This window comes from Excalfactoria chinensis, chromosome Z (assembly GCF_039878825.1).
Source record: "Excalfactoria chinensis isolate bCotChi1 chromosome Z, bCotChi1.hap2, whole genome shotgun sequence".
Classification (NCBI taxonomy): Eukaryota; Metazoa; Chordata; class Aves; order Galliformes; family Phasianidae; genus Excalfactoria; species Excalfactoria chinensis.
Genome location: NC_092857.1, coordinates 23,059,146 through 23,086,281, shown reverse-complemented (window position 1 = coordinate 23,086,281; position 27,136 = coordinate 23,059,146). Strand labels below are relative to the sequence as shown.

General features: G+C 36.5%; 1 protein-coding gene across 3 annotated transcripts in view; it reads right to left on the bottom strand.

The window, feature by feature from the left end:
* Positions 1–27,136, bottom strand: part of CERT1 (ceramide transporter 1) — a 73,423-nt gene that overhangs the window by 12,554 nt on the left and 33,733 nt on the right. Inside the window, exons 1-9 of one of the 3 annotated variants that reach the window (XM_072359264.1) lie at positions 18,333–18,356; positions 15,044–15,151; positions 14,144–14,282; positions 13,175–13,258; positions 7,355–7,512; positions 4,752–4,844; positions 3,420–3,506; positions 1,219–1,311; positions 578–655 (exon numbers count right to left, since the gene is read on the bottom strand). In XM_072359264.1, the coding sequence (XP_072215365.1) occupies positions 578–655; positions 1,219–1,311; positions 3,420–3,506; positions 4,752–4,844; positions 7,355–7,512; positions 13,175–13,258; positions 14,144–14,282; positions 15,044–15,151; positions 18,333–18,341 (849 nt within the window). In that variant the 5' untranslated portion in view covers positions 18,342–18,356. Of the gene's footprint in view, positions 1–577; positions 656–1,218; positions 1,312–3,419; positions 3,507–4,751; positions 4,845–7,354; positions 7,513–13,174; positions 13,259–14,143; positions 14,283–15,043; positions 15,152–18,332; positions 18,357–27,136 lie in introns of those variants that run through there. The other 2 variants (XM_072359263.1, XM_072359262.1) reach the window with 2 other exon arrangements.

The following is a 27,136-nucleotide window of genomic DNA, read 5'->3' as shown; positions in this document are numbered from 1 at the left end:
CTCAGGAAGTCAGAGTTACTTTCTGAAGAATCAGTGACATTGAAAGCTTTCATTAAAAAACAAACAAACAAACCCCGTTTACCTCATTGACAAAATACTTCATAACCTTTCAGTAATAAATCTAGTCACAGAGTTTAAAAATAGTGAATACATTAAGGTGGTCAGCATTACCACCTTAATGTCACTACAAGTGACAAGTGTTAAAAAAGTTACATTTTTAGTTTAAAATTAAGAAAATCAATTTGAAACAAAGACCATCTCCATCCCACACAAAACAGGCGTTACTTTACTGTCACAAAAATCAGAAATGCAGAAAGTTCAAGTTGTATGCATTTTCATTAAAGCTACGGAAATCAATCCAACAGTTTCACAAGGTTTGGGCCTCTGCAGGAGTGATATGCATGCAAGCAGAATGTAAAAAGACAACCATTTAGTCTACTAATAGAGAACTCCTTTGTTCGTCTCAATGTACTAGTTTAAAGCAAGCAGTGATTTATGTAACAAAAATGCAGGTTCTAGAGAAGAAGATGAAATATAGCAAAGTATGTAACCCCGACTCTACACATAAATACAGTACCTGGGCGCTGAATCTGTGAACATCATCAGAGGCACTGACTAGATCAATGGAAGACATGGAGGAAGAGCGACTATAGGGCTACCAGAGACAGACAAAGAAAAAACCAAGTAATCAGAACAAAGGCACAACAGAGCATTCAGTACCAACTTGCAAGCACAAGATAATGAAGAAAAGGAAAACAAAAGCACCATAAGCAGCAAGCACAGCAGCAAATGCTGATTTCATGCACCTATTATGTATTATGCTCCCAGTGTAGCCGTGTGAGGAGCACAGTGTTTCCAGTAACATTAAAATGAAAGCCCACCGATCGTGATTAAACTTTAAAGAATTTTAATTAATTCAATCAATTTTGGTGAAAAACCTTAAAAACTGAGGTTAATAATTTGTCTGTCTCCTTTACCATCACTGACAATCTTGAAAGAAGTTAAGAGTATTCTAAACGAACACTCACAACAGTGTTTTTTGAACCAAGAGAAAACAGTCTTCCTCCAATTCTAACTGCTTTAACTGAATATGAGTAAACTGTGAAAAGTTACTAGAAACACTTACAAAAAGAAAATCATTCTTGCCTACCCATACAAATCATACAGAAACATCACATATCAGCCATTATCCTGTGGAAACGATGGGAAATAGTTTACCTTTTGGACAAATCGATGAGTCCCCACAGCAGAATATGTATCTCCAGAAGGTAAGGATGTTGGCCAGTGCAATCTGACCTTTTCACTTTGAGACTGCAACAAAATAGGCTAAATTACTATTGGTTAGTTGCTACTAAGCGTACTATTAAAAAGAGCGAGTCATCCTCAGTCTACATAATGGCTACTGCATTAAAGTAGGAACTAATGCCATCCCTGACAGGCCTTAAGTTGGCATCCTGATGGTCTTTTAGGTGAACAAAATATTCATTTACTTCATCTATGCTTCCAGGTGTGTTTCTAGATTAAGGAAAATTAATTGGCACCATTAAGGCTGTTGCATCAATATAACAGTAATAATCACCCAAAACTTTTAGTCTCTGCTAAGAGACTGCAATGCGCTTAGATTCTTGGTAGTTGTGCTGTACCCAGCAGAAGTCTTACAGTTCTTAACCAAGCCATTATTCTCACTGTTTTCATGAAGCTTAACAATTCTATTACAGAGGATACACCAGATAGTTATTCCCTCTCACTTCATACACTACTTCATGTTCTCATATTCTATATACGAAGGCTGCTTAAAAAGTAATGCTTCTATTTTATGATGCTGGCCCATGATGTCAGAATTGGGTGTTGGTATGGCAGTACCTGCAGATACTGTGTTACAATTTTGATGCTGTTCCACGGATGGAAGGAGAGGGGCAGACTGACAAGCAAAGGTATGTCACTGAATTCCTCCTCTATGAGGAAAAAATTGTACCCACTGACACATTCACTGATGCTTGCTGAATGTCTATGGAGACCAAACAGTGGATGTGAGCACAGTGAGGCAGTGGGTGGTGCAGCAGAGACAGAAACATTGACTTTTAAGACAAGCCATGTTCTAGACAATATGAGCTTCATCAGCTCATCCGCGCACAGGCAGATTATGATCAAGTAACTTTGCTTGGAGATGAATATCACCTTTAATATGTTGGTAATGCATGGTGGCAATGTTGGAACATTGCAAAGTTTGTACCAGGGGGGTCCCAATGCTCACACAAGAACAGAAAGAACACTGTATTCAAGTTTGTTAGGACCTACTGAAACAATATGAGGCAGAAAGTGGCAGTTCCCCGGATTGCATCACTACCGGTGAGAAGATATGGTGTCACTACAAGCTAGAGTTAAAACAGTAGTCTGGGCAGTGGCAACATATGAATGCCCCACGGAACAAAATGTTCAAGATGCAGCCCTCAGTGGGTAAAGTGATGTGCACTGACTTTTGGGATAGAAAAGAAGTGATTCTTCGTTATTTCCTGGAATTCAGACAAATCATCAGCTCTGACAGCTAGATTGCAACACTGACTAAGCTGAAGGTTCAAACCTCCAGAGTAAGGCCAGAGAAAAAAAAACAAACGTTTATCTTGCAGCACAGTAACACCAGGCCCCATGCGTCAGTCTAAGGACCATGGATCACACTGCCCATCTTGGCTAGACCATCCTACCACATACACTGCAGTCTGGCCTTATGCTTTTTGGCTTCCATCTGTTTGGGCTGCTGAAAGACAGTCTTCATGAGCAACATTTTCCTGGAATTACACCGTCACAGCAGTTGTGAAACAGCAGGTCACCTCTACTGGCACAATTTTTAGAAGAGCAACATGCAGGCTCTTTTTCATCACTGGCAAAAACACACTAATGGTGGTGACCATGCTTAAAAATCATGTTTTGTAGCTGAGAATTTGCTCTACCAAATAGTGTTACTGTGCTCTTTGTATTTGTTATAGTTTCCACGGAAATAAATAGGAAGCATTACTTTCAAAGCAACCCTTATACTTAATGCATCTTTATCCCTATTTGATCCTTGCCACTGCTATTAGCAAAATAAACTTCAGGGCAGTAATTAGGATTTGACAAATACCTGTAGTGTTTGGTATTCCTATTTGCACATATATCTGTTACAAATAAGTTTCATACAGAATTCTAAGATATGTAAGAATTAGAAACAAGAGACTTTATTGGGTTAACATTTGCACTTTAATCCACATAAGCTGTGAAATCTCCTTCTCAGAATTAATGTTAAACAACAGTATTTAACTGTATAAATACCAAGAACTGAATTCTACACTCAGGTGTCAGGAGATGCACACAGGGAATGACCATAGGTCACTGAAACTTTCCACAAAGTGCCCATGATTAACACATTTTTCAAGCATCAGTACCTGTTCTTCCATTTTATCCTGTCTATCAAGAGCAGCTTCAACAGCATCAAAGAATTCTTCTTCATTAATCAGACTATTAGGACCCTCCTAGAGTATAAGAAACAAGAACTAGTTGAAAACACTGGAGACATGAGAGCTACATTTAAGCTTTATTTTAGAAGTATATGTATGTACTATGTATGTAACTGACAGAATGAAATTCTTTCAAAGACTTCAATATTTTTACCAATATTCTTTGACTACAATTCATCTGAAAACATTGCTTGTTAAAGAAAGTTACTCCCTCCAGCTATAATGCAGGGGGGTAGTTATGTAAACAAGGTTAAAAAAACAAACAGGAAGCTGAGGAAACGTCAACATACTTTGACATGACAATTAAGCTTTAATTAACATACATTTCCTCTTAAAAATGTTTGCAATGTGTCAGAAAAGTAAGCACATTAGCATAATTGCATAGTTAGGCTACTTCTGAGTATTCCAGTGCCTCGGGGTAGATTTCAGATAAAAAAAATAAGACAAAACAAAATACTGGGGATCATTTACTTCAGAATTCTTGGAAAAAACAGCTTAGCATAAAGAAGCAAGTAGAACTGAGTACTGAAAGCTCAGGTTTAAGACTTACAATGATAATTTAGGAAAACTAGGCTCAAAAAACTGAAGTGGATACCTGAGAGAAGCAATAGCGTTCAAATGTCTATTAAGTATCTCATCATATTGATACACTGATACTGTTTCTCAGGTTTTGATTTTTAAGCAGAAACAAGCATTTCATTAATGCTTGTGCAGGGGTCAAGTTCATTAAAAAAAAAAAATCACACAAACTGCACTATAGGTGCATTGGATTGTATTATTTTTCATAAGGTTGTTTAGACACTGTAGAATTTGAGTAAATATCTGAGGAGGAAGCTACCGAAATACACAATTTAATAGCCTAAGCAGAATCTTAAATCACTGCATTTCAAGTAACAGAGATAAGTTAACACTGATTTTAGTTGAACTTCAGATTCTAGAACTGCCTCTGCCTTTAGCATTTCTCTATCTGTATTACAGATACAGTAGCAAATATATGAAAAAATAATAAAAAAAAAAAATCACCAGAAGTATCAGTAAATGAATTACCCTAGACACAAGAAGGACAAAATGAAGGCTGGATTTCATTAAAAAAAATTAAGGCTAGAAATTTATCATCCAGTCTTCAGTTTTCAAGCTGGAAGAACTGAAGTGGCATGAACGTTCTCGCACAAGCCAAACACCTTGATTTACACATGCAATTGTTTAATATAATATAAACACTTGGCATTAAAAAAAAAAAAAAAGAAAGCAGAACTGTACCTCATAGTCTGGCCCTCCAAAATGGGACTTTTTCTTCAGTTCTGTTACAGCATTTTTATACGCTTCTTCTGTTCTTCTCCTTTTTTCTATCTCCTGCAAAATGACATGATCTTTTGATGATGAAGGAATGAACTGGCTGATTATATAGTACACATGCCAACAAATAGAATGATCAGTATAGCTTTTTTTCCAAGATTTCCAGAGCCACTGATTTTCTCATTTTATTTGCATGCACATACTGTGTGCTTTCACATAAACTAATACAAAACTTGGGAAGTTAACTACCTTGACAAACCCCTTCTTTTTCTTTTTAATAAGTCACATGCGAGAAATTACTACATCAGCAACCAAAAATCAATTCCTAGCTCATAAAATATAAGTATAAATGGTTCGTTGATGGTCAGACCTGCTAAATGATTGTTTGAACTATCTGAATTACTCAGTGCCGTTGCTCGGGCAGTGATGACAAAGGGTGAAGGGTAAAACTGGTAAAATGCTAGCTGGTTGAATATAGTGAGATACTAATGAGTCACTGCATGTAAGCTTCTATCTCTACAGTTAGTTGACACAGGATCCAAGTGAGTCATTTCATGAATTCCAAGCAGAGATTAACAACTCAACATCATTCTCTCATAACAGGTGTATGACTGTATTAAAGCCACTAATTATATCCACATTACATATTTTGAATAAAGAAGTAGTGATGCTGGAATCAGATTAAGCCTAGCATTTCCTCTGCAAATTTTCCCCTTTAATGTATATGAAAAAGTAGGCTGAACCTCATCATCTCATAATATTTACTTCTGTTTCAGAAGACACTCGTCTGATGATAATGCAATGCTTTTAAATCAGATCCATATCTGTAGAAGATACTTTTACAAACTATGTTGAGCCACTAAAGTTATGTAGTAAAAAGACAAAAAAATTCTAGTGCAGAGTATAGATATAAAGACATTTCTACTAGGGGGGACCCAGGAGGCCCTCTATGGGAGGAAGTCAGGGCTCATGTCATTGCTAGGTCCAGACAGCTCCAAAACAGGCTCATTGTAGGACACAGTTAAGCCTACCAGACAAATAAATGACACTTCCAGGGAGTGGGGAGAGGGGGAAGGAAAAAAAATAAGAAGAAGAATTAAAAAAAAAAAAAAAATTAAAAAACCATCACTTAGAGAGAGGAGAAGGGAACAAAAAGTGAGAAACAGCAGAGGGAATGTGAGGAGGAAGAGGTGGTTCTTGATGGCAGGACACACATCCATACTGCAGCCCATGGAGGAGTCAGGGGAGATCATCAAGAAAACAAAGCCAGACTCTGGTACAAGGTTGAAAATAAAAGGGTAGATGCTGAAATATTTCTGACTGGATATAAAGACTTCCACTATATCATTGTAATGACAGGTGTGTAGAACATTATGCTCAGAAAGGTTGTGCAGTCTCCATCTTTGAAGACTCAAAACCAGATGTAATAAAGCCCTGACCACCTTGGTCTAATTTCAAACTCTCCTTGCTTTCAGCAGGAGGTTGGACTGGAGATCTACTGAGGTCTCTTCCAATCTGAGTTATTCTGTGATCTCATTAATGAATTTCGAGCCTTGGATCTGCTACAATTCCTCCAACTACTCAGATGAATCGATACCGAATTAAGAATTGTCTGAAGCATCAAAACAGCTAGATAAGACCAAGCCTTTGACATACAGACAAAGAGCTGGAGGCAAGTGAAGGACTGAAGTGCAATTATATTTTATCTGAATGCCTTTATTATTTGAATCATGTACCACTAAAATATGTAAGTAGGATTTGATGAGATATATGCCATATGTAAACATGCTAAATTAAAAAACAAGAAACAACAATGCCACAGAACACCGGCCAATAATGGTAGGCTGGCAAGACTGTGGAAAGCAAAGCCTGAAATACATCCCAGACACGCTTCCAAGATATCTCATCTGAAGAAGAGATTGTGCATTTTGAGTTGCTATAGTGGTTGTGCAGGATTAGCATGAACAATCATTGTCATCAGAAAAACAGGTTAACACCACTAACTTTAAAAATAAATATTAATCAACTAGTTTAAGTCACGTTTTCCACTCATCCCTTAAAAGTAAGTGAAATAAACAATGATCCCTTTAAAGAGATCTTCACAGTTAAACCTTTAAAGAACAGGTTGTTCTCAGCACTGTTACCATTTCACAACTAAGCATTTTGGATTTGCACATCATTCTGGATACTGCATGGATAGAATATGTAGGTCTCCTTTAGAAGGCTGCAAGCAATAACTTATGATATTAGTGCTGTCAGGTTCTCTTTCGAGTTTAAAAAAATAATATAGAAATCCTAGTTGAAAAAGGGCTGGGAAAAAAAAAAAAGTACACGATGAATGCTACTATATCAGCCACAGTTAAGATGAGGTTTTAACATTTTATAGGACTAATAAATAATGAAAACACCTAAGATTAGCAAGTGCTGCACATAAAAAGAAAAAAAAAAAAAAAGCCTGGACTAAGAAGGTTAAAAACAGTTGTTGAAATTTCAAACTGAAGAATCTTTTTTTATTTTATTATTATTTTTTTTCTTTGTAAACCAAAATGAAAGGAAAAGAATCTTACCTTATCTAGCCTTTTTTGCCAGCTTTCTTCACGTTTTACCATGAGTTCAATGCAGTGAGATAGTGTAGCAAGGATTCCAGCAGTTGTTGCCTTGAAAGTTATAGCTTCTCCTTTAAAGTCTATGCCATTAATTCCTTTGGGTGTCACATGTGGAAATACTGAAAACAAACACAAACCATTCACTGACAGATGCCTTTAATTCACGTGAGCATCTTAAAAGCATGGTTTATATTACAATTGTTTCAATATACTGGCTTGAAAGCTGATTTAGAAACAAAAATCAAACGTGCTAATCATTTGCAGCTATCCACAGGGTAAGGAAAGAAATTCAAAAGGAAGAATGCACCCCTTCAGCTTCATCTTGCTATACTCTATTTCAAGTCAGCCTGTAATGCTGTATTGCTCTGCGCTGTGCAAATCATGTAGGTGGAGGGAGTGGTAATACTTTGTAACAATAGCTGTTTGAGAGATTGAAGTGAGGCCTAAGACAGAGAAACCTCAACATACCTAATTCAGTACTGAGAGAGGAACAATTAAAAAACGCAATCAAAGCCAAAATGTCATATTCAAAGTTGCTCTAAGCCGGTAATTATACACTTTAAATCCACAAAGTAAAAAGGTATGATATATCGAAGTATCAAATGTGCAGAATTATCCAAGTATTGTGGGTTTTGCAATTCCAACAACTACTTCATGCTGTCAACCAAGCCATCTGTTGCTAAGGCTATTTAAATCACATAAAATGTGTGACAAAAAAACACCTATTATATGTCAAACTTACATAGAGGTTGACAGAATATCAAATCAAACACCATACATTAACGCCATAAAGTACTAGGAAGCAGAAGTAAACCCATGTTGAAGACTGAGCTCAGCAAGCTAAAGTACCTCCTGCTATACCACGGTTAAAACTAGTGTGACTTATCGCCCGGCTGGATAATGCATTTTTATTTAATTTTCTTTGGTTTTGGTGCCACTGTTACAGTTTAAAAAGCTGAAACAAACATCTATGTTAAGTTTATCCAATAACTGCCTGCACCGATAAAGCAGAGCTTTCAAGATGTTCTTAGAGGGAAGGGAACTGCAATTGCTGCTCTCTGATGGTAGAACACCGTGTTGGCACTTGGGGAACAGAAAGCAAACATCACATGGTCTTCAGCAGTGGTGTAAGTCTCCAGAGGCTATATATGCTCTTCTTTCACAAGGAAGCAAACTATGTTTTTTTTAAACACACAATTACAAACCATACAGTTCCTCAGTTTCCCCAAGAAGCATACACGGTATGGTAAAACACAGCTTATTTTTTTATTCCACATTAATGAAGAATACTCCCTAACAGATGAAGATAAGGGCTGGAAAGAAAAATTTAAAAAATCATGTTTCAGAAATAATAACAAGCAAATGAGATCTCCCTCCCCCTAACAGCTGCAGAGGGAACATGGAGGAGGCAGAGACTGAAAGTGGTATAAGCTGGCAAGGAGGCAACACAGTGGATCCACTGCAAATAATGAAAATTAAACAACAGCTTCACACAAAAACTGCATTTTTCTTTGAGAACTGCAATACCACTGATTTGTCCTGCTGGTGTACAGCATGTTCACCTGCAGGCCCACTAGCAGAGATGCACTGCTTGATAGACATGTTTTTTAATTCAGTACATAATACTGCTAGACGTGCCGAAGAAACATCCACCAGCTGCAATGTAGTTATTTCAGACAAATCTCTGCTGCAGTGTGTGAGGGTAATGCAGCAACAAAGACTCATTTCTTGGAACAAAGTCAACTTCTGTTGAAGTCTCAGCTACATCTCATTAATACTTCGATACGGTTTTGGTTACCACGTATTTTAAGTCCTTATTCAATGACTAGTCTCAAAGAAGCAGTGGTATATAAGCTGCTTGAAATTTCATTCAAAGTCAGCCATTTCAGTGTACAAAACACTGAACAAAAAAGAACTTGTAGAATGCTGCAAAACTTATTTCTGTAAGGAGAGAATCGCTCAAGTGATTCTCTACTGTGTATGGGGGTACTCCTCAAAAGACACTTTTCTTTCCAGAACATGTCTGAAGATGATCACAAGCCCCAGCTCAGAAACAGTTAAGCTTCAGCATATTAACAATTTTTGTCACATCTTCTATCTGGAAAAGCTGAACATCTTTCTGATTCCTTCTTTACACTTTTATTCCTACATCAGCTACAGGATCTGGTGTTTCAAGTTGAAATCTTACATCAGAACAGCTACAGGTTCAAGTTAAAGGATAACAGTAAAGTTTTTCTTACTGGATCTGCTCTTCTAGCTTTCTAATTAAGCTTCAGTCAACTGAAAAACAGATCTATGCTTTTTTGCCTACTTTGAATTCAATTTTAACATTTGGAGGTAAGTGATTCCTTTTTAACAATTCTGTCTCAAGCATTTTGCTTTGCTTCTGAATCATTTTCTCCTTCCTTTCATGATGTTTTTTTGTTGTTGTTGCTTGTTTGTTTTAAACTTATTTGACTTTAAATACCATGCTCTTTAGGTGTTCTGATCCTAAAAGACTAGAGGTGCAGTCAGTTTTCACATCTTGTTCCTAAGATACAGTTTTCAACCCTTCCCCATAAGTCTAAAACATAACCTGTTCAGTAAAATCCATTTTCCAGTGAAATGGAAGATTATTTATAGAAGACAGTAAGTACAAAGTTCCTTTTTCTCTTCCATTTTATGCCACTTCTACCACTTATAACACTATACTAATACTACATGAAAAAGAAATGGGTGGGAATATTACCCGCTTATTACGTGATACCTATTGTTGATCTTCTGTGGATGGCACTAGGATTAATAGATCAGTTTTCCTCTAAGAATAACCTCATTATTTCAGCAATGCTGGTGAATATTCTTCTTGCATTTGAAGAACAAAAATTCACTGCAAGTCCCACTGTATTTTATATTAGGTTATCTCCTTCATCTATGTAATTTGTTCTTCTGTCTTTAAAGAGGTTCCCAGAGTAGGTTTCACCCACTCTTATTTAAATTAAGCCCAAATCCACTCATTTTCCCAAGCAGACAGATGGGAACACTTCTCAATCAGGACTCTTACTTTCCTAGACTGTAAGATTCCAACTGGTAAATACACATCAGTCAGGCACTCCCCTTGGTGCCCTGATATAAATGACCACTGCTTCAGTTACCAGATTTTCTAATTGGAAAGTGAACAGTAAATTTGTATACCTTCATTATGCTCTAACTCTTCATTAAAGGTTCTTAGAAAAAAAAAACCCATCCCTGTCCAAACATGGTATAGCATAGCAGCACACGAATCTCTACAGTCATGCTAACTTTCTCCCTACTCACTCAAGAAAGGTGCAGAATGGAAATTTCAGAGACAATGAGAACACAGTTCCTTAAAACAAATTATAAACCTCATGGTTTGAGCACAAGATTGGAGAACTAGAGATCCTATGCGAAGACATAAGTTGGACTTGATCCCTGTGGGTCCCTTTCAACCCAGGATATTCTATGATGGCATGAAATTTTTAATGCATTTACCCATTACAAATCAAACAGGTATTGAAAAAAGGTAGAATGAAAATCAGTTGTTAACAGAATTGATGGAAAGTAAATGTAACAGAAACAGGAATCATAAAAACTGTAATTACAAGTCCTGCAAAAAGCAAAAGGTTGCAGAAATAGTAACCTACAGCAAATGAGTTTATATATGAAGGTATCCATGATACCTAACAATGCCTTAACAGAGAAATTCCCAAATGCCTGATGAAGATTTTTTTTAAGACGAATATGGATACATTACTTCAAATTCCTCTAAAACAATGATAAAGGACATCACATTCCTTTTAAAAATTGTAACATGACCTGATGCACTAAAAATATATACCTTCCAGATGAAATTTCACATATTAGGTGTGCATATACAGGATATATATCAGAGTAATTCAGATACAAAAAAATGTTCTAAAGGTAGAATAAGCTGAAACTCCTACACCATCCCACAAAAATTAAGTTTGACAAATACCACTTTCAAAATGAATCATGCCATGAAATTAAGTGCTCACTAATGTTTAAGAAAAAAACTTTTCTCATTTCTCTGGAATTTGTTTTCGTGATTTAGAAGTCCTTAAAAATGTAGACTCTTTATATAGAGTTGGTGAAACTGTTCGACGCGCTCACAGGCCAATATTGCAAACTTGCTTATATTTGCTGACAAGAAGCACAAAAGATTTATTCATGAATTTCAAAGTTGTACTCTGCTTAACCTGTGATGCCAGCACTGTAATTAGCCCTTAGCAGAGGAAGCACTTTATATCACTGAAAAATCTGTTCATATTATTAATTCTGGAAGTATGTTTAAAGTGCCTTCCATTTCCTCTTTTTCTCATCTTCCATTACAGTTTCAGTGATATTCTAGAAAGAGCAACTGCATATCATCTTACTTGGGTGGAGTTAACTTTCCCCCAGCAACCCATACAGTACTGTGCTCTTGGCCTGTATCTAGAATACACTGGCTATGGCTGAGCAGTACGCAGGCTGCTTCTCCAGCCCCTCAAAGTCAGGAGGCTGGGGTGAGTGAGCAAGAGGTGGAGAGGAGACACAACTGGGACAGATGGACCAAACTGATGGCATGGAATATCCCTTTTGGCATGACATCAAGATCAGAAATAAAGTTGGGAAAGGGAAAGGACCAGGGGAGGCTATAATTATGAAAGCATCCATCTTCCCAGGTAACTGCTATTCATATCAAGTCCTTTCTTCCTAAGACATGGCTGACTATCCCATGCTCATATGAAATAGCCAGTACCTCCTTTTGCTTCTGCATGGCTCTTGCTTATTTTTCCTTTCATTAAACTACATCTTAACTCAGCCCCTGAGCCTGCATTATATTTAGCTCCTGTTCTTTTCAGAAGGGGTTATAGAGCAGTGTGATGGAGCTACTGATGTCTACCAGTGTGAAAACATCGCAAGTACTCAAAAACAAAGAAAGCAATACACAGGAAGGATAGCTCATTGTAAAGAAAACAGACACAAAAAAAAGGCTTATTTTCCCATATATTTTGAAGAGAGATAGCATAATTTAAAAACTCTGTGAACCAAAATCTAGTAAAAACCTGAACTGCCAGCATCTAGTGAACTAATGCTAGATAATACATAATAAAATAATTTCAGTCAAGAAACAAGAGAAAGTATAGAAAGAATGCAAACAATTTTTGAACACATATACAACTCCTGGCAGGCCAGCTGTATGAAGATTTTTCAGAAAGAAGGGCTTGCACGAGTTTCACATTCACTGCGTGGATAGAGAAAAACGACTATTATAAGATCTTTTAAGATAAGAATTTAAAAAAAAAATCATGATTTTGTTCATCACATCGTTGGAAAATAGTGTTAAAAAGTGGCAAAATTATGAGAAATTAGAATCAGTATCAACACTGACTTAGTCATAATGCAACCACAGAACTTGAAGAAAAAGCCATACAAGCTGACAACAGTCACAAGAAAAAAAGAATGATTATCTGTTACAACCCTTACTTCCCAATATTTTAACAACACAGCTGTTCCAGCAGAATTTTGTAGAAGTGACTTTGAACACAATAGGAATTATCAGCTTGACAAGCTTCCATTAATATTTGTGAGAATTAAATTAAATTCAACTCATGAAAAACAGCTAACAAATGACAATTTTAAAATGACAAATTTTAAATAACCTGTAACAAATTCAGACAACCGTTCCTATAGCTCTCCTCTCAGACAAAAGCATAAATATCAGTCATATAAGGCTTATCATAGTATTCAAGTGAATTTTTAGTGAAGTGTAGACATACTCACACTTTTCCCTACTGCTGTTACTGTTATGTAAAAAATCCCCATCAGAACGCATTGTAGGGAAATCATCTTCATCATCTTCTACCACTGCATTAGGGAGAGAAAGATAATACGTTAGGAAAGAAACAAGGCTTTTCCAATTCTTCAGTGCATAAGAAAAAACTAGGAGCATTTTCACAGCTAAGTAGCACAGGATATTTTTCCTACAATAAAAACAAAAAGTCATGATCCTCCTGCCTTTTTTTCTTTTTTTAATCCCCATCAGAACCACAACATTACTATGAGGAATAATTATGAGATTTTTGGTCAGCATCCAAAGGAAGATTCTTTCATAACTGATTAAGCAAATGAGCCACAATTCAGCTCTTCTACACTAGAAAATTTGCAAAAAAAGTGGAATTGTTTGTATCTACCATTCTCTCACTAAAAAAAGTTTCAGGACTTTTTACAGTGAGAGATAACAAACCCAAGGATAAATATAAAAGCCCCAGAAAACAAGTATGAACATGAAAACAAGCTGCATTCTGAGAAAAACTATTCAGATACTTAGCTATCCTCATCTGGATCTACTAGTATCTCAAGTGTGCACTCATGTTGTACAGTATTCTACCTTCAGCCAATATACGTCTGAAGCATACAATATGGCAACATGTTTTGCCTTTATTTAAGAACATATTGTTCCTATCAAACTAAAACCCCAATGTTTTTTCGAAAACTATGGTAAGCACTGCAGTAGTGAATCAACTTGATTTCATCTCATAAGGGTAAGAAATTATTGTTGTATAACATCAAGTGCTTAAAAGATCTTTTTTTTCAGTGAGTTTGTCAGCTACAGTTTAAGAGCAAAGTTAAACAGTTTTTAAAGGACTCCAACTACTGCAGCGAATAGTTAAAATTACTTAAGCAAGAACATTCCTTACTGTATAGAAATTTAGATTCTAAGGAGGTAAATGTTTCCAATAACAACTTTACCTTTATCCCTCTGGAGTTCATCTTTGGAAACTGCATCTGCACAGGCATCAAAGTATTTCTGTAAAGTGTCAACTTGTCTACACAAGATGTCTCTAAAGGTTTCCATTTCTGCAAGCTTCTCGCGTAAGCTATGGCCCTTCTGAAAACACAAGAGAAAAACACTTCAAATGCTTCTGAATACAGTATATCTCAATGAAAAAAATAAATTTCTGCAGACACAATAAATCTGATACACTAATGACCTTTCAGGTATCAACAGCTATGAAATACTGTTAATGTTCAAAGAACATGATTACAAGAAACTACAGGTGTTCCTTCATCATTTTCTCAACTTTTCCTCTCTGTTGCACTTGTTACTTCAGAGCGTTCAAGAAAGCTTACTAATAACAGCTTTGCTTAATCCCAAGCTATTTGCCTGAAAATAGTCAGCTCTAGTTTTCGTACTAATCTTGACACACCTTTCTAGCGGTACCGCTCTTCTGCCCCCACAAGAAGTATGATATTTCTATTTGAGTAGGCTAAACATTTTAGACACTAGAAACTGGAAAAGTCATTTTTCAATTGTTATTAATCAAACATGTTAAGTCACAGAACAAGCATATCCTTTAATTTAGAGGCCCCTGTATTCCCAGGAGTACACAGAACCCTCCTAACAGGTTTGATTTCTCCTGCCATCAGAAGATACTGCAATTGAAAATGAACAACTGCTCAGAGACATGTGAAAGCTTCCTGTATAATCTGTTCTTTATCACATAAAGAATTACACAGTAAAACAAAATGTTGTTATTCTTCCCCCTAGTTGTGTGAACGAACCTTCATATAATACATCCTTTTTTCATTTGCTTAAGTATCTTTTTTTTTTTTTTACACACCCGCATTAAGAAAACATTATTCACTAACCTTGAACGAAGAGGTGGATGTTGCAGAATATCCACTTGCTCCAGAAACAAGAGACACCATGGAGCCATGGCGGCGTAAACTTGATTCTGATCCATAGCCAGATTCAGTCTAAAAAATACAAACCACACAAAAACCAGAGCAGTGAGGTTTTAAATATGAGAAGAAGCCATAAAAGCAATTAACATCACTTCCTCTAAAATCCTATTTCTTGTCTGTATGTATTAGAAGCTTAACTCCAATTGTGCCTGCAAGTTCAACACATTGGAGTAGCACCTGTGATGTTAATATGAATGTATTTTTTGTTATCATAATGATGTGGAAAAACAGTAGCTACCTGCAACCTGTTATGCATCACCCAAAAGTGCAAAAAACTATGTATTTAAGGGTACAAAAAAATGGAAACTTTCAATTACTTTGTCATCTGTGATCTCCATTAAGCAATTTTCACACAACATTCACAAAAATGTACAGTACTCTACAATTATGCAGAGCTAAGATGATTCAATATGAAGACAATCCACAGACTCAGTAAACCTTTCCCAGGTGTTCCAGACTTTGTCAGCAATACTCTTTGTATTAAACTCAAATTAATTGGAAAAGAATATTTGCATAAACAAAAGGGAGAAGACAGTAAGTTTTAAATAGTTGAATATTACAAAAAACAAAGACTACACTTTGAATAAAATGCACAAAGATGTGATTAAAAATATCAAGTTTCATGAACTTCTTCACAGATAAAACTAGGAGAGCAGATACTGAGGATCTGAAGGAAAAATGTTTCTCCATGCATTCATGTAAATAGCCAGAAAAACACGCAGAGAGAATGCATGAAAGGAACAAAGTGCTCAGAGTAATATCTGAAATGCTGTTCATAGATGAATATGATCAAGTACACAGTGACCACATTGTAAAGGATCTTTGACAGGAAGAAGAAATGCTGAAGGGGCAGGGAGATGGCAACATAGAATGAGTAATAAGGAACCACAGGCAGCAATAAAGTTTTAGCTGTTACTGAGAAAGTCAGAAGCCACTTTGGAAAGTGAGGAAAGTGTTGATATATAAAGCAAATGCACTTACAGAGTTTTAAAAACAGGGAGTAATGAAAAAATGTTTGAAGTGTTGCTTGAAAACAGGAGTATTTGGACAACGTTTGAGTGGAACAGTGGCAGAGAAACTCTGGTTTTTTTGGAAATGAAGGTATGGCTGAAGAGTTCTTCACACAGTACTGAATGAACATCACTGAATGAGATTATTCGGAAAAAAAACAAGAAAGAAAGAGCCTATCTGGCTTGTCTGAAGAATGCAAAAAGAATTTAAGAAACAGAATAAACTTCTAAAAAAACCCAGAATGAATAATAAAGAGCCGAAAAGAAGTTGAAAAATGAATGCGACCAAGAAATACAAGTGTAGTTAGAAATGACTAGTCTAGAAGTCCAGTTTGAAAGAAGGTTAAATGATTAATTTACACAACACTTGCAACTCCACCAACAAAAAAGAGGCATTTGTTAATTTGAAAGATTTTATATGGCGTACCTTTAAGTTTGTAGCTTAAATTCACAGAAGGTAGAGAAATATTATAATCTATTTGACATACAAGTTTATGTTTAATGACAGCTTAGTGTGAAATGACAAAATGCAAGAAGGAGCTTCCTTAAGTCAAACTCTAAAGACTTATATATCATTTAGTCATTTGTTATGAACCACAAATTTAAAGCTATTTTACTGAAAATAAAAGTCCTAGGAAAAAAAGCTATAAAAGTGCTAAAGTTTGTTACTTTTTAGAATGGACCACTTGTTTCAGAGTAAAGAGTATCTTTACTAAAAACATTCATATTGGATATAAAAATAATTTTAAAGTACAATTAAGAGTTTTAGGCATACAACACTACTATTTTACCTCAGAAATATTTAATAAGCATAAACCTCAAGACAGTACTTTGTAGTTATAAAACACCTTGGTTCATCGTAAGATATTTCTTCTAACATTTCCTGTAAATGCAAATCTAAACAAAATTAAATATCCCAGTGCCAACTTCATTGTTTACTTAATCATACACTACAAATATTAAGATGATTCTCATCATGTTCCTACTGCTGCCAGTTTGACACTAGGGTCTTAACTTGTATTGAAGTTGTACAAGTTAGGAAGAAGGGAAAATGTTTCAGTAGGATATAACTTCATGAACAGATTAATTTTAAAATATAATAAAAAAGTTTCCAATGTATTCAAGTCAGTATTTTGATGATGAAGTGCGGATGTATTCTAAATGTTTCCCCTTCAAGTGATACATGTATGCAAAAATGAAGGATTTAAGCTTAGTAAGTGAAATTCTGGAACATCCATACCTGAAGAATCAATCAAGGTCCATTTCAATAGTACTTCTATAGAGTTTAGAAGAAAAGATACATCTCAGAAGTAGAAAACCTTGTGACTTACACTGACTTGAATCCTTTTCTTCTAGCATTACTCTTATAGTCAGTGCCCATTTGAATTAGTTCACAAAAGCTCAGTGGAAAAAGCAAACAAACTCCAATCCATATATTTAAGCTTTTTTTTTTTTTTTTTTTTTTTTTAAAAAAAAAAGGTGTCTTCTCAGCAGTACATCTGACAGTCACTTGTGCTTATAATTAAGCAATTTATTCATGTTTCTGTATTTAACACAAGACAGCAACCTATAAGCTTGCAAACCATGCCAAGTCAAAGCTGCTACACAAAAAAGCATTTAGATGGTTTTAACTCTTTGCAATCAAGAAGCAAGCACACTGAACAGCACAACATGAATCTGAAGTGTCTGCATTTACAGATAACATTCACAAAACTCAAATGTTTTACTGAGTTTTAATAACTGACGGGAAAGGAAAAAAAAAAAATCAAGACTAAAATAGTTATGAATAAGAAGAAAGAGAAAATAAGTATTGATGTATCACTGATGCAGAAACAAGTCATCCAGCTCACAGCAGGCACACGCAAGCAGATTAACACAAACAATGAAAGCATGCACCATGCAAAGCCCCACCATTCTACTACCGCAACATCTAAACGAGAGCAGGTCACTGCCGCATTTATGTCTTGCAAAGCAGAACATCATTAACTATTCACTGCAGAAATACTCAATTACATTGAGAAGAGGAATCTTGACACAAGCTTCTTCTGTTGACACAATTTTTAATTTCCCAGACTAAAAAATAGGAAAAGTGAGTAGAGTCCATACGATAAACAGTCTCTGCTTGAAAGCAAACTCCAAAAAATAGTACTGGTTCACAACATCAAGCACTAAGGCTAAATTACCATGCACATTTACAGATGCAGTTCTTTGAAATTCCATGCATGCATCATAGATCTAGATGCACTAAAACTGGCATTTGTTAGTATGCTGCAACAGCTTCAGCTTTCGAAGATGCTGCAACAGCTTCAGCTTTCGAAGATGCTGCATGAAATCCAGTAATCCTTTCAGAATGTTTTTTCATTATGACAGGCGAGAGGAAAGAGTCACATTAACCGGAGCTTCATGTGATTCTTTACCGGAGCAGGAGCTGCTATCAGCAACAAGGCAGTGCATCAGAAAAGCTGCTTTCAGTAAAACTGTCAAGTATTCACAGAATCATATTGCAGATTTCCATTCTAGCTCACACTGATCCTCAAGTTAAGGGTTTCCTAAAGTGGGTCAGGAATCCTCTGGAATAAAGCACAGACTTGGAGAAAAGCTTAAAGATCAAATAAAGCAAATTATTGTCCCACGTCTTCAAGAATTATTTGGATCATGCCTTTTTTAGTGCATGTGAAGTGCTTCAATGTATGTTTGCCCACAAAGGCAGTTATTTTCAGCAAGCATCATAAATTATTTAATATTTTACATAACGCAAGCAGCTCCTCCCTCTACGACATAAGACTCAGCCTAGGAGGTGATGAAACAGACACTGGAATATAGCAATTGTAATCATGTTTTCTGCAGTGTTTTTGGAAAAAATACCACTCAAACATTAAAAAGATAAAGCCACAGTAACTAAAAAAATAAAAAAAAATTAGCTACAAGAAAACAAAGAGAAATGTGAAAGAGCTGGAAGACTGGAAGATACTATGAAGTATTCGGCATGGACTAAGCAGAACAGGTCTTCTGTCAAACATGCATGATCCAAGGGTGATTTTCAGACTGAGTATTTCAGTAGGCACTTAAAGAAATGGTACTGCTAACATGACCCAAGGAAAGACTGCATAGGAACTGAAGGCACTTGGGGATGCATTTCTGTATACTGGAGTTAAAACAGCAATTAATACACATCTGCTTTATCAGTTGTTCTACAAGCTCTGTAAATGGAAATTCAAGGCTTTGAAATCTAGGTGGCTATTAGTCAGCAGGAAGGCAAAGACAGGAATGTCACAGTCCTGGTCACAGCAGCTTACAGACCTCCTGAGCACAGTGCAGTAGACTATTAAGAAAGGTAAAACGCAAAAAATGCTTCAACGTGAACTTTATAACTGCAAAAACAGGAAAAAAAACAGACATTTTTTCTCCTAACAGCAATAAACACTGCAATTCTACAATACATAAGCATATTAAATGCTTAAGACCAATGGAAAATATGAGTTGGAGAATAAGTATAACAAGGGATCTGATAAAAATAGACACTACAGCTATACTACAGCACTGAGATTATGCTAACTGCTATACCCACTTGCTTAGTCTAAACATCTTTTGGGTCACTACTACTCTAATTCTGCATAGTTTTGGTAAGTCACTGTACACTGCCTGTGAACAATGGGCATCTTTAGTAACAGCAAAAGCTAGACTGGTGTAAAGGTTAATAAGCCCTGGAACCAAAAACCATTGCAGATTTGAAAATAAGGCTGACAAATAGGCAATCAAAGGCAAATAACTTGACTTTGACAAGTCTTTATCCATGTAGTTCACATTCCTGTTTAATTACATGGATGTGCACTGTTTTTTTCATGAGATTTCTTAACTGTTATTTTGCACGTGAAGACAATTCACTAAATATTATTCAGCAGCTTTAAAGGCTGAGATTGCAGACCAGGTTAACTGGGAGGAGCAGGTGATCCAAACACATAAGAACAGCCAGGATGCAAAGGAGACTATATCGTGATGTCTACAGAGTGCGAGCAACAGAAAGCCGTCAAGATTTTGCTTCTCAGACCTAGGAACCACTGAGGAAGAGCATGACCTTCCTGAGCAAAAGAGTCAAAGACCAAGCTGACAATAATTGCTTCCCCTTGTTTGCTGACTTAGAAGTAAAACTAATGCATCTTTTACTGCTGGGTGACCAGGTTATATGAAGAAAGTGCAAGGATGACATTTGCCTCTCTTGTGAATTTGGGCTGTCAGGAAATAGACAAGATTTGTAGAGCTAAACAAGAACCAGCCATTACTATTCTGCTATTAAATGCTGCCACAAAAAGCACTGATACTCTGGTTTAAGTTCCCAGTATGCAGGAGAACATTTATGGACTTGCTTTAGAACTTTAAAAGGCAGCTTTCTTTGTCAAGTGGGGAACATTGCTCTGTGCTATGCTGAGACAGCCTGGAGTAACCTGGCCAGTATTGGTAGGTGAGAACCCACCCACACAGTGCCTTGACAGAATCTACAGACACCTCAAAAAGCTTTACAGGAATACTGAACAAATCCATAGATATGCATAAAGCTCATCATGCTAGTCAATAAGCTTTTATGCTATAAAACACTCCTAGAAAAACACAAATATCATTTATTCTGTTGTTCATGTACTTCATCTGATACCTTGTCACTGCCACACACAGGAACAGATTTATTTTCCTTCTACTCACTACTTTTCATTCACCTAGACATCAGAACAGAAATCTCTTTTAAATGCCTGGCATACTCTAGCGCATGTAAAAAGTAGCAGGCAAGCACTTGAAGAAGGACTGGCAGAGACCGTAAAGTCCATATTAAATCTAAAAGAAGATTCAAGAAGAATCAGTTCTACAACCAAAGAGAAACTATAGCATAGCTATAATAAAAATAATAATTTTAGCAGTCATTTGGGAAAAGGTGGGAAAGATTTTTTAAAAGTGCTAGTTTTGTATCCTTACACCAACAAATCTAGCCAGTTCTTCCTTGGTTATCAAAACCTGTTCCTTACCCTTCCCATTTCCTTTTTGTCATAGTTCTCAGATCTCAATATTCAATTCCCTCATTGCACTCCAAATACAAAATAAGGTTTACTGCACTAATTACAGACTTGCATAAAGAAAGTTTATACAGACTGAAGGACTTCTTGGGACGCACATTTCTTCCTTATGTTCCTGACACAACTTCGGATTCCTGAAACTGGCCAGGGCTGAAGCTGTATAAAAGCAATCTATTTGTATCGATATACTGTTTGTTTAAAAACAAAGCCCACTAAAAAAGCCTGCACTAAAATTCCTTTATTCATACAGAATCCTACCATTTCACATAGAATCAATTCACCAGAATAAGAATTCTTAAGTGTAAACTAGCTAGGCAACAACTGTCAGAATATATATATATATATTTCCAGAATATTAACATACCAGCTGGAAAGTAGCAATGATAAAGTTCTGAAAGATTAACTATAATAATAATAATAATAGAACAGTTCTACATAACATGAACAGTTTGTAAGAAACATTTTTAGGATCTTAGGATCCTAAGCTTACAAAAGGCTGCTTCTTGTGCTCCAAGAAAAAAGTAAATCAAAGGATTTATTTACTGATTGATTTTATCAGTACACAATAGATGCACTGACATTTTAAGAAGTTAAAAGAAAAGATGAATTGGTTTACAGGGACTAGCATTTCTTCATTCTGTCATTCTGATATTAGCCTGTGGGCTAGTGACAAGTCTGACATAAAAACAGAATGCTAAAGTGATAATTCATGTCAGTGCTTCAAATATTTAGACATAGCATCTAACCTAACATCAGATACAGAAATGCAGAACATTCACATACTGCAGTCTCAACACACTGTTTTTGAGGGCTCAAAATACTTTAGAAAATAAATTAGATTATGCTAAGGTCTGTGTATGATCAAGTTTCAGGTAAGGGGAATGTTTGAATATCTACAGGAATAAAAACTCATCTCCAAAAGCTACTGAACCACCAACCTGAAGCATAAGAGTATGTATTCCTACTGCAAAATAGCACAAAACTCTGCATTTAATAAATCAGAGCGGATGAAATGTTCCGATACAGCTCATAATAGTTCAGACAGCTTGTTTAAGGCACACGTGTTTGAAAAACAGACCAGTTAATCTCCTAAGGTCGATATCCTTTGTAACCACTAGAGGGAACTAGAGAAAAGATAACAGATACGTCTAAAGGTTACTATTGGTCAAAGTCCAACAGTAACCCTTATCCTGTTTCTGCTTCAGTCCCTGTGCATACAAACCTCCTTTTCTTGGCAGACAATTAAAAACAGAGCACTTTTACCTTTAGCCTTTATAATTACACTTGAAACACACTGCTACATAAAGTTCTCTGTACAAAAGTAGTAACAATGACGTCTGTTGCTAGAAGAGTGACAATACAAGAGAAGCTGCACACAACCTTTTGGAGGAGATTAATGAAATTACCTTGAAGAGGTCCCTCAATTATTTACCTCCGAACAGTGAAACAACATGGTTATTTCCAGTTAGGACTGTCCAAAGTAATTAGCACTGAATTAAGCTCTTTGGCACTACATCTAAACACAAATTTCTTATAACTTCATCTAACTATATAAGCACAGAGGTTAAGAATAACTTTACAGTTAGCATGTCACTTAATATGTGGTGCACAGAAAAACGGTATAGCTCTACCTTAAGGACCCATGGCCAAGTTGAAGAGATTCACACTCAGCTGCTCTACCATTAGTCTACCCTTGTCAAACAGAGCTCACTGTGAGAATGAGCTTCATACACTATATAAGAACATGCACAGGCTGTGTTCGTGTACAGGTTATGCAGTAAGTAGGCTCTCACCAAACTAGTTCTCCCTGTATGTATATGAACTCTAAAAAGTAACAAAGGAAACCCTGGTTAAACCCTTCCAAACCCACAGTAAGTCATGCAGTAGTGATACAGGGTTACTTCATTTGTCATAACCCATTTACTCTATCCACAACACAAACTTCAGCAGGCTTAGGGATGTTTTGTAGAACTGTTTCATGCAATGAAAGTTTCAGAACTCTAGTACTAGCTTAAAATGTCATCAGGCTTTACACACAATGTCAGTACATGTATCAGTCAAAAAAAAAAACAAACCAAAAAAACTAAACTAAATACAACTTAATCTATCAATACAAAAGCATCCCATGCACTACAGTTACCTATTTGTATGAAAAGAGAATGTTTTTCCTTGCTGCACGCCAACACCCTCTGTGCAGACAAGAAGCACAACTTCCAAGTACAGCACAGGTCTCCACAATAAGCAGACCTACCCTGCCCTTGAAGAAGAACTGGGGAACTTGGTGGAGAAACAGCTTACAAGAGGCTACTTCTAATGCATGAGGAAGAAAGAAAACCAAAAGATTAATTTACCAAGATGTTCAGGACTTATGACTCATTTAATTCAGGGGTATGATACCGTTGGCTGCTGTTAGGTTGTGCATTAAGTTGTGTGCACGTTTTTTTGTTGTTTTTTTTTTTGTACTTTTCTTCCAGAGGGGTAAAAAAAAAGTTCGAACAAGACAAGGACAGATGCCAGTACAGTGTTGAATACCAAAATAAAAATCTGCCCACAGAAAACATCAGCTAAAGAACAGCACACTGCTGATAAAAACGAGCAGTTAGTAGCTTGTCATGACTCAGCCTCCTTGTAGTGATTAACTGTCTCGTTTCATTACAGCACTATTGTGCTCTGTCTAAGCCACTGGAGCACTTTCTGCAAGAACTTCTGCCTTAACTGCACTACCGTTCCTTGCCCGCCCTGCTTAGCAGTGACAGAATGCATGCTGCCACAGGATCTTCACACAGATCTGCACATATATTCAAATCTTCAGGCACAAAAAAGCACTATACAGAAGTGACAGAAAAGCAGAGCCATGGTTCTCTCATCCAAAAGCACTCAACTCAAATAAGCCCCAGTCTAAGAGTAGAACAAAACTTTGCAGGCTGCCTGTGTGTCACAGAAGAAAAGCCTTTTTCCCTAAACATTTTGTGGTGAAGCACTACAGATCAGTGTGCCTGGCAGCAAGCCCTTTCAGTCAGCTGACACATAGGTTTGTTTCTAATTGCAGTCTCAGGTCACACACTCCACTTTCTTCTCATGTGACCAAACCCAAACACATAAAGGAACAAGGATTTCTCCAGGTACACAGAGAAACACCTGCCTACTCATGTGGATACTCCAGAAACAGAAGCAATGTATGACTGGTATTGCCAGCTACTGACGCAAGCTATGGGAATTAGCTGAGAAGGAGCCATGGTTGTTGCTCCTGAGGAATTAGAGCAACAGCTACTCAACTAAGTCTCTGAAGATTGATTAGATACAACTGTATTAAGTCCTATGTGTAGCTTGATTAGATTACAGTAAATGTAATCTAATTTGCTTTTCTTTGTACTTTCTTTTTGTATTTCAAACTGGTAGGTTTACCTACTGTTTCCCTTAAACCTACCAAACACCACTCACTGTATGATACACTTTTTGTTTCCAGCTTAACCTCAGTTCAGTGCATTTGGAGGTAGGTATGAATAAGAATGGAAAGAAGTATATATTACATCTTAGAACAGCGTGAGAAATGGAAAAGCTTAAAGGAGACAGAGTTAAACCAGATCCTTCATTTAAGAAACCTGAAAATCCACAAATTTGAGGCAGTAACATTTTGTTGTTCATTAAAAAACAAAAACAAAAGAACCAATTTGAAACAGGACTGATTTAACTGCTATGTAAGAAATGTGGATTTATCACAGAAGCAGAGCAATGGAGGTCACAGGGGTTGTCTAGTCCCACCTTCTGCTCAGTTCCGTTACACATCCAAGCCTCCACCCTACAAGGAAGTATTCTTCTGAGAATTGCAGTATCTACTCTTAAAGCCGAAGTGGCTGTTATGAAACATAACTGGAACACACAAGCAAAGACTGGGTTGGTTGAAGTGAAACAATCTGTTTTGTTTATAATTAATCAAGTGTGCGAGTTTGGAATTAACTGAGAACTTTAGTCAGGCTTTAAGGAGTTTCAACTACAAGCCATTATTGATAAAGCTGTAACTTACAGCTACTGTTGGAATACAGACCCAAGGGTGGCAAGCAAGGCAAAGAACTATTTTTTTTCCCCTTCTCTGAAGGGAAGTCTCAACAGTCTGTAACTGACAACATTTAAGCTTACTGCAGCATATGCTTATGTAGTCAACTGAAACTGCTGATTCACTTTCCACTAAAGTCTTCTTTCAGGAAATACACAATGACCAGCAGTAAGTGCACTTTGCAAATTTTGTAACGAATACAAATAACATTGCTTGTCAATTAAGAGCTCTTGCTGATACCAGTGCTAAAGTAATGGAATCTGTAAGAAATATGCAATATTGATTTTCCTCCTTGAAAGAGTATATTTGATTCAGTTTTCAAGAAAAAAAAAAAAAAAAACAAACACAAAAAACTTGTGTAATTTCTACTAAGTTTTAACAACACATCATTTCCTAAAAGCATCACTTCTCTGTAACAAATTTCACTTTCAGTGTCACAGCATATATCAGGACAACAAGTGTCTATCAGCTTCATCAGCACTGGCTATACTCTCTTACTTAAACCAGCAACTTGAGGTAATATCATATCTTCCTTAGTTATTTTAGACCATGGGGGCACAAGAAAGAGGGGTGGATACCTCTGCACCCATTGCTACTTGAGCATCCCACCTGTGTGGGTAAGCAGCACCTATACCCTAGGCTAGGGTACGATTATGGTCTACCAATATCAACTTAATGAGCTTTGCATAATGAAAAGTTCCCTGCTCACTGAAAACATCCTTTACAATGTCTTTTTAGAAATAAAAATAACCAAATTTGATAGATGGGAGCATATAGAGCATCTAAAGACTATTCTATTAAGCTGTTAACACATGGTGTTGTGTGAGCTGATGAGTAATGATTCTGGGTAAATGGTAAGCAGATGCATTTGGCAAGTGCCAATTTTAACTGTTTCTTACTGACTACTTCCACATTTCAGTCTCCACTTCCTATTCTACTACAAAGACAACCACCCGCCCTGATTTGAAGGGGTATCTACCAAAGTTTGACACAAGTCTCTCAATGAACAGTGTTTTCAGGGAGACTATACGTAATGGTTCTGCTGCTGCCACAGAGAGCTCTAGTCACAGAGAAGTGCTTTTCTGCTAGTTACAGGCACTGGCATTCCCCTGATTTCTAAGAAATAAAAATATACACAGTCAGTATTATCTACTACAGCTGTTTTTACAAAATGAACCAGTAACACCTGTTATCAGCAGAATTCTTGTTTACAGGAATGAGAGTGGCTATTTACTGCACGGCCAACTGCATGGTTGGTGCAGTAGGTTTTCTTTAGTTCTTGTCACCTTAGGCATTAGACTGAGCACTGTACTTATTTTAATCATGTACATCACCTTGCATTAAATAACATCACAAAAAAATTGACTGACAGTCTTAACAACTTAGCAGTAGCATTACAGCTTTTGCTGTTTTTCGATATTATGTTAGTACTTCTGAAATGTTTTCTTTCACTTGGCATTGCACTCACGAGTCAGTGCTTTGCCAACATGCATTCTGGCCTGTAATTTTCAAGGACTCTTCAGATACTCTTTCAGGCATTTCAGAACACTCTGGTTCAAAGTTACCTGGCTGTACTCTAACCTTTATTACACAAGAATCTTCAGTCAATTCATGCTAATTCAAGAGAATAAGAGGAGTAAAGTAAATTCTCAACTAAGCTCAATGTTGTTTGATGGCACGAGTTTCAAAGGAGAGTTCAGGACTCTACTAAGATTATGAGGACTATTACTTAACACTCAGACAAGATGGAGGAGAAAACTTTAGTTAGGAAGATACGGCCAACAGTGATCATAGCTTTAATTGAAACAAAGACTTAAGATAATCTTGAGTTCATCCATGTATGCAGCTTCTGATAGCTTGCTCCCATAAGAAC